The sequence below is a fragment of the Rhea pennata genome, chromosome 11 (assembly GCF_028389875.1).
Source record: "Rhea pennata isolate bPtePen1 chromosome 11, bPtePen1.pri, whole genome shotgun sequence".
Taxonomy (NCBI): domain Eukaryota; kingdom Metazoa; phylum Chordata; class Aves; order Rheiformes; family Rheidae; genus Rhea; species Rhea pennata.
The window spans coordinates 3,083,287-3,090,901 of record NC_084673.1 but is presented as its reverse complement, the minus strand read 5'-3'; the positions used below and the strand labels follow the sequence as shown (position 1 = coordinate 3,090,901).

The 7,615-nt window shown below is 53.5% G+C and overlaps 1 protein-coding gene across 1 annotated transcript; it reads right to left on the bottom strand.

The window, feature by feature from the left end:
- Positions 1 to 5,759: 5,759 nt before the first annotated feature.
- On the bottom strand, positions 5,760 to 6,845 carry POU3F4 (POU class 3 homeobox 4). Its single transcript, XM_062584763.1, has one exon. It carries the CDS (start codon positions 6,843 to 6,845, stop codon positions 5,760 to 5,762), a length of 1,086 nt encoding a protein of 361 aa, XP_062440747.1.
- Positions 6,846 to 7,615: the final 770 nt, after the last annotated feature.

Genomic DNA, 7,615 nt, shown 5'->3' with positions numbered 1-7,615 from the left:
TACTTACAGCCGGGTGTAGCGTCCAGCACTCCCCATGCATCAGCAGAGTTGCCCACGCAGGGGCCTGCTGGTGCAAAATCCAACGGTGGAGAGCTGTCCATATACAAACCCCTTCGCAACCACAGTGTATTTATACTACGGTACCATTCGCATCCCCACTGCACAACAGGGTCCCTTAATCCCCTTGTTTACTCTGTTTTCCCGAGGCTTAAAACTCGACCAAAAATCTATCTTGGCCAAAATTTGACATGTAGGTTCTCAGGGTGGAAATAGAAGTCTTGCTATTTTTTTTAATGCCTTAAAACAGTGGTTTATTTAGTTTGGCCCCTTCTGCATTTTACAGTGTTAACAAAAATGGATGCTTGTTGCTTTAATAAGGGTTTTGATGTGGAAATTATTTACCATTTAGAGTTTGTACACTCTAATTGCTTTTGATCCTTAAAAATATATGTAATGAAAACCAGCTGAAAGACTGTGGTTTAAAAATGGGCTCTTGCACATTTAAAGTAAATTTTATCCTGCAATCAGTCATAAAGATCTTAACTATAGCTATCACATATCCTAAATATGTAATTGCTGTGGAGCCTTTCTGGTCTATTGGTTACAAGATACTAGTTTAGAAAAAGGAGAAAGTAAGTACAAATTTAGGTCCTGATCCCTGTGAGTATTTTCAGAGGTATTAGCCATTCAGTGGGACTAGTCACCTGCCCAAAATATTGTATATACCATTTTCTAGGATGGAGCCTTCGAATTTGATTGTGCAAAGATACAAACGAATAACTTAATTTGCATGGATGATCTCACTAAATTAAATGGAAACTGCTCTCGTGAGTAAAATGATTAATTAAGTCTGTGTTTTGGGATCGGACCCTTAGCCAGTTGGCTGCAGCGTGCATCACCCCCTGCCACGCACATTGCCTAGCTCCTGATGGGATGAGTTATGTTTAAATGTCCCTCTGTCTAGATGGGGATCTGCCATAAAAACCAGTGGTATATGAATGCAGGGCCCAAAATGACCTGATGATCCAGTCAGCTCTACCTGAAGCTATAGGATAAGCACTAAAAAAAAAAAAAAAAAAAAAAAAAAAAAAAAAAAAAAAAAAAGAAAATCTATCTACTTCATTCTGAAGGATTTTTAAAGTCTCTTGGGCCAATGCAATCTAGGTAGAGATTTATTGGTCTATATTTCGAACGATCTTTAAGGACTGCTATGAGGGGAAGCCAGTATCTCTGCTTACTTTTAGTAATTTTACTTTCAAGTGAACAACTTCGTATGGTATTGCCCTCCTTTAAAGGGGAGGAGAACACAGCCTGAGAATATCTGAAATTTAAATATGAAGGCAGTCTCAGGTTCTCTTCTTTTCAAATTGCATAAAAAGCAAAGGAGATTCAGCCTCAAAAAATGTTAACGATGTTTAACACTCTCCATTAAAATCACAAAAGCCATGTAATTCACTGTTATCAGAGAAATACTTTCTTTCAGCCCTTTCTTCTTTGAAGGACTGTGTGAGATATTTAAGTACCAAATTAGTATCTTCCATTAGTGTTAATGGCTGCTAAGTACACACCATAAATTCTTGGTATGTTAATTCTTCGCTGGGAGCTGTGCCCGTGGAAAAACTGCGGGGACGCGGCCCGCCGGCCCCGCAGCGCGGCCGCCGGCGCGGAGCTCGGCGCGGCCTGCGGGCAGCTCGTGGCGACCCCGGCAGCGCCCGCTCCGGATTTGCGCTGCTGCTGCCAAGACCCGGTTCTGCAGGTCACGCCCCTGCGCTCTTTTTTTTTTTTTTTTTTTTTTTTTTTAAAAAGGTCTTTTAAAAAAATATATCCAGGAGTCTTACCCGTGACCCGCGAGCGCGAGTGTGCGGCTCCTCTGCCCGCGGCTGGTAGCGCCCGGCAGCCGCCAGGTCCCAGCATCAGCGGATGCTCCTGCGGCTCAGCAGCGCGGGGCTCCGCGGACGGCAGCGGAAAGGCAGCGCTCGGCACCCTCGGAAACCGGGCCCGGCGCGCCCGTAACGCGCCGCAGCGGAGCGAAGGCAACAGTGAGCTGTACTTAACATTAGGTGGCACAAACGAGTTTCCTTTGCTCACAGGAATACTGAAATATGTAGGGATAGCGAGCAGAGCTTTTATTCGCTTGAAACGAATTTTTCCTTCCTTATATTTTTTTTCTGGCCTTCAGGTAGTCTTTGAGGTACTTTTTGTTTATAAATTTATTTGTTTTTCTTTCGTAATATCTCTTTTGGCTTTTAACATGGTTTATTAAAGAAAGCCACGAAACCAAAATGGGTCTATAGCTGTATTTACATAGCAGCCAAAGGGCTCTAAAAGCTAATTCCAGCAAAACGCATTCTGTCCTTCCTCCAAAACCAGCGCTAGTTTTAAGAGCTTTACCTCTGAGGACCCTGAATTTTAAGGTTAAGAGTAGCTGCTTAGTGTATGTTTTCATGCGAAGAGTTTTCTCACATTGGGGATGTTTACAAACAGCAATCATTTACTCACTGTTTGCTAAACAGGCTACTTTGTACACATTTATTTTGTTCCTGAAGTTGACTGGAGTAACGCGATTTTTTCCCCCTCTCTATTTCCCTCCTGTTCTGTTTTAGTCCTTTCTTGAAATCTTTGTAGCTTGTTGTCCCAGGCTGCTCCCCAGCTCTTAGTGGGAGCAGGCAGGCACCGTGAAGCTGGAATGCTGGCATAAGGTAATCTAGGAGCAAAAAGGGTCGCCTTCGGGCCCCTGGTATGATCAGGGGCTGGATCCCACAGTCTGTACTCGAGCAACCCACTCGTGACCCCTGCACAGGGCTTCGGCCTAAGACATCCTCCTCGACCGCTTCAGAGGCGGCTGGAGTTCCCTGCCCTGTGTGCGAGCAGGATCGGGCCAGTCAGCCGCCAAATCATGGCGACAGCGCTGTGCTGGAAGTTACACAGATTTGGAAAAATAATATATACATCAGTCCTTACGACTAAAAAAAAATGAAGCATTGCCCGTTGTTTTCATTCCGGGTCCCTCTCGCTAGTAAGAGCCGGCTTAACGTGCGCCGCTGGAGCGGGGAGCGCCCGGCCGTGGGAAAACGCCCGTGCGCCGCGGCGGCCCGGGGCCGCCCGCCGCTGCGCGCCCGCCCGGCTGCGGCTTCGCGGGGCACGGAAAGGACAGTTCGCCGGCGATGCGGTGAAGTTCGCCGTGTCGCTGCCTCCCGCCCGGCCCCTCTCCTCCTCCTCCTCCTCCTCCTCTCGCCCTGGCCAGCTGCCGCGGAGCCGCGCTGCAGCAGCCCCCCCCCGCCCCCCATCACCACCGCGCCCGCGGAGCCGCCGCGGACAAAAGGACCTGGGTGCCCCCGGCGGCTCCGGCTGCTCGGGGGCGGCCAGCGGCCGCCGGCGGGCTGCGGAGCGCCGCCCCGCGGGGGGAGCGCCCGGGGGCTGCGCGCAGCGGGCGCGGGAGCTGCGCGGCTGCGGCTACTGCCCGCTTAAGCTGGGCTCAGCCTCGCAGCCTGCGTGAGAGCACGCATGGGCGGGCTCGCTGCTCCTGCCTGCACCATGCACACACGCACACCTATATGTGTGTGTATGTATGTGTGTGTGTGTGTGTGTGTATATATATATATATAAAAAACAGATACTGAAATATATATACGCACCTACATACTGATATATATTTTGTATGTATGTATATACGTGCGTGCCGGCAGCGTGCGGCTACCCAGACCCAGCGGCGCGCACGCCCGCGTTGCCGCCGGCGGCAGCGGCGCTGCGCAGCGGTGCGCGGCTGCACCGCGGCGGCGGGAGGTGCGCGCAGGGGGTGGCGGCGGGGCGGGGAGGGGGAGCCGCTGCCGCGCAGCCTCCCCGCTGAGCCCCCTCCCAGCGCACAAACAACGCAACGTTTTCTTTTCTTTTCTTTTTTTTTGTAAAAATGTTTATTTAAACCTTTTTTTATTATTATTTGTCCTTTTACAACAATAAAATATTGCGTCAATATAAACCCCTTGACTAAAACTGGTCGACAACCAAACGTTACAGCGACTCGTGTGTTTCGTTATTTTTTTCTCCGACACCTATTTAGTTTTTTTTCTTTCTGAAACGTTTTTTTCTTTTAAACATAATGCGGAATTTATTGAAAATAAATAATTGTTGGCAACTGCAATAGGCAATTTTGGATAAAATAGTTGAAAAAAGCAACCTTTAATGAAAATAGCGTTTATTATACATCAGTTACTAAATGAATAAACTAAATGATCTTTCTTTAAATTAATAACTTCCAAAAAACGTTTAATATACAAAACTGTACAGTTATAAAGTTGGCAGAAATAGGCAGGTCCTCAGTGTCGAGTTTTTTTTTTTTTTTTTCTTTTAGCGCTTACTGAAAAATACTGGAAAAATATAAATGTCGAAAGGAAAAATCTGCATGCCGGGGCGGGCGCGGGGCCTCGCGGCGCGGCGCGGCCCGCGGCTGCCCGCGCCGCGGTGCGCGCTCGCGGCGGGGGCCGCGGGGTGCGCGCCCAGAGGCGCGCAGGGACCCGGCGGGCGCGGGTGTGCGCACCGTCCTCGTGTACAAGTGCGGGGGGGGCGGTGCACATGCACGGACGGGCGGCGGAGAGGGGGCGGCTGCAGCTCTGCGCTTCCCTACGCCGAAAAAAAAAAATGGTCACGTTTTTTAGCATTTTATTATTTGTTGCTCTTTTTTGTTGTTTGTTTTGTTTTCCTCCCTCCCTGCTCGTTTTTATAAAAGCTTTTCGACAAACCTAGCATCTCCCTGCGACGCGGAAATAAGCTCAGCGTGAACCAAATGCGGGCGCTTTCTGTCCCCCCCCCCGCTCCCCTTCCCCCCCGAAATTCATTAGACACCCCATTCCTCTTCACTATCGAAACAAAATACAGAGAAACTGATTTCCGAAGCCAAAGCGCAGAATTACAAAGGTGTTTTACTACAGACCTCTCAGCCTGGCGCTGCCCAAAAAGCCCAACACATCTTCGGAAAGAAAAGGACTGGCAAATGCCACCGTGGCGGCGGTGATGCTTTAATTTCGGATCTCTTTAAAAATTTTCCCTGGGAGTTTGTTGTTGTTGCTGCTGCTGCTGCTGCTGTCGTTGTTGGGGAGGGGGGTCAGGATTGTAATCCGACCGTTTGACCGTGTTAAGGATTTCTTGAAAGAGAAGAGAAAAAGCTGCAAGGAACCAGCCCGCTCCCTGCGCCGGGCTGCGGCCGCCGCTGCCCGGCCGCGCCGGGGCGGGCGGCGAGGAAGGCCCCGGCCGGCCCCCTCTTCCTCGCTAAGTGACATTCCCAGGACGTGGGGAAGGGAGGAAAAGGTTTGACTGATCAATTCGATACAAATTAGGTCACAAATATTGTGTACAGTTTGTAGTAAAACACCTCAGACATTTAAAAACGCTATATAAGTCTTTAAAAATGCAAAACTAGTCTATTGTAAAACAGATTCACCTGAAATACAGCTGATATAACCAAGGCGCTGGAAGGTTATTCATAGGCACACATCTGTCTTTCCTTTTTTTTTGTTGTTTTTTTTTCCCGTGGGTTTTCCTTTTTTTTTTTTTTTTTTCCTTCTTCCTAAGCGGAGACCGAAAACAAACCTTGTCTGCGAGTAAACAATACGTATTGATCAGCGAAAAGGTTTGAGAGAAAAAATATTGCCCAGACGGTGAGCGGGAAGCCCCCGGCTCCAAGTCTCCCGTTATTTGCGTTCCCTCTTTCAACATAAGTTAAAACCCCGGCCGCAAATCCGCGCGGCTGCAGTCCGGCCCGCTAGTCAGAGGTCGTGGCAGGCTGTGTCCGTTTTCACGCTGTGCGGGTACACCTCGTGCGGCTGCTGCTCCCCTGGCGGAGTCATTCTTTTCTCTTTTTGCCTTCTGTTGCAAAACCAGACCCGCACCACTTCTTTCTCCAGCTGTAGGCTGTCTGCCAGCGAGGAGATCTCCTGGGCGGCGGGCTTGGGGCATTTGAGAAAGTGAGTTTCCAGCACGCCTTTGACGCTCACCTCGATGGAGGTCCTCTTCTTCCTCTTCCTGCCCTGGGCGGCGATCTTGTCGATGCTGGTGGGGCTGCCCGTGGAGGAGTCGGCCTCCTCCAGCCACTTGTTCAGCAGCGGCTTCAGCTTGCACATGTTCTTGAAGCTGAGCTGCAGGGCCTCGAAGCGGCAGATAGTGGTCTGCGAGAAGACGTTGCCGTAGAGCGTGCCCAGGGCCAAGCCCACGTCGGCCTGGGTGAAGCCCAGCTTGATGCGCCGCTGCTTGAACTGCTTGGCGAACTGCTCCAGCTCGTCCGAGGTCGGCGTCTCCTCGTCCGAGTGGTCCTGGCAGTGGTGGCCGCCCAGGTCGCCGTGCTCGGCGCCGTCGCGCAGCCCCGGGTGCATGGCGGCGGCGGCGGCGGCGGCGGGCGGCGGCGTGAGGCCGCCGTGCTCCAGCATGCCGCCCACGGCGAAGCCGGCCTGCGAGTAGACGTTGAGGGGCTGGGCGGCCGAGGCCAGCGAGGCGCTGTGGGCCGGGCTGGCCCCCCAGGCGCCGGCGTGGTTGGCGTGGGGCGAGTGGTGCGAGACGTGGGGCGAGCGGTGGTGGATGATGGCGCCCAGCTGCAGGTCCTCGCGGCCCGGCTTGACGTCCGGCTGCTCCAGCGGGGCCGAGGCCAGCGCCGAGGGCCAGGCCCCGCCGTCGCTGAGGCTGGTCACCCAGTGGTGCCCCAGCGGGTGCCCATTGCTGGGCACGCCCTGCAGGTAGTCACTTTGGAGGAGTTTCTGGGGGTTGCGGAAGGGGCTCCCCTGCTGCATGCCCGCCGAGTCGGCATGGACCAGCGAGCTGGAGGCGAGGATGCTGTAGGGGTTGGAGGCGGCTGTGGCCATGGCCGGCGAGGAGCCCCTACGAGTTATACTGCGGCGGCGGCGCCGCTTCAGCCTTTGACATCCACCAGGCGCCGCAGCCGGGGCCGCCGCGCCGCGGACGGGCGGCCGCGGCGGCCAATGGCGACGCGCCGGCGGCGGGGCCGCGGCGGCGCGGGCCAATGGGAGCCGAGGGGGCGGGCCGAGGCGGGGTGCGAAAGCCGGGCGGGCCGCGCGGTCCCGGAGCAGGAAGTGAATCCCTCCGCCGGGTGCGGGGGCCGGGCCGGGCCGCGGCGCCGCCGCCGCCGCTTAACTCCTTCCGCGCCGCCAGGCGGATTGGGGGGGCGCCGCCGCCGCTTAAAGGCGCCGCCGGTAGCGCCAGGTAGAGCCGGGAGCGCGGCGGAGCGCGGCGCTGCCCCGCGGGCTCGCTCCGCGCCTCGCCGCGGCCGGGCGGTCTCCCGCGGGCGGCCCGGCCCCGACGGTGCGTTTCGCCCCCTTCGGATGAAAAAAAAAAAAAAAAAAAAAAGAGACCCCCCCCCAAACCCTAGAAACTACCTCCCCAAAGCGCTTTCCAATACGAATAAATCCCAGTGCTGCCTCTGGCCCGTCAAAGTTTGGATTATAAAAGCAATTAATGAGGCGCGTCCTCGCGAAGCGCTGGTTCAAGTGTGCGGGTTTTGCGGGTTTTATTCTCCCCCCCAAAAAAAGAGAGAAGAAGAAGAAGAAGGCAAAAAAAAAAATAGAGGAAAGAGACTGAAAAAAAAAAAATACCGAGATAATTTCACGGCCGGACA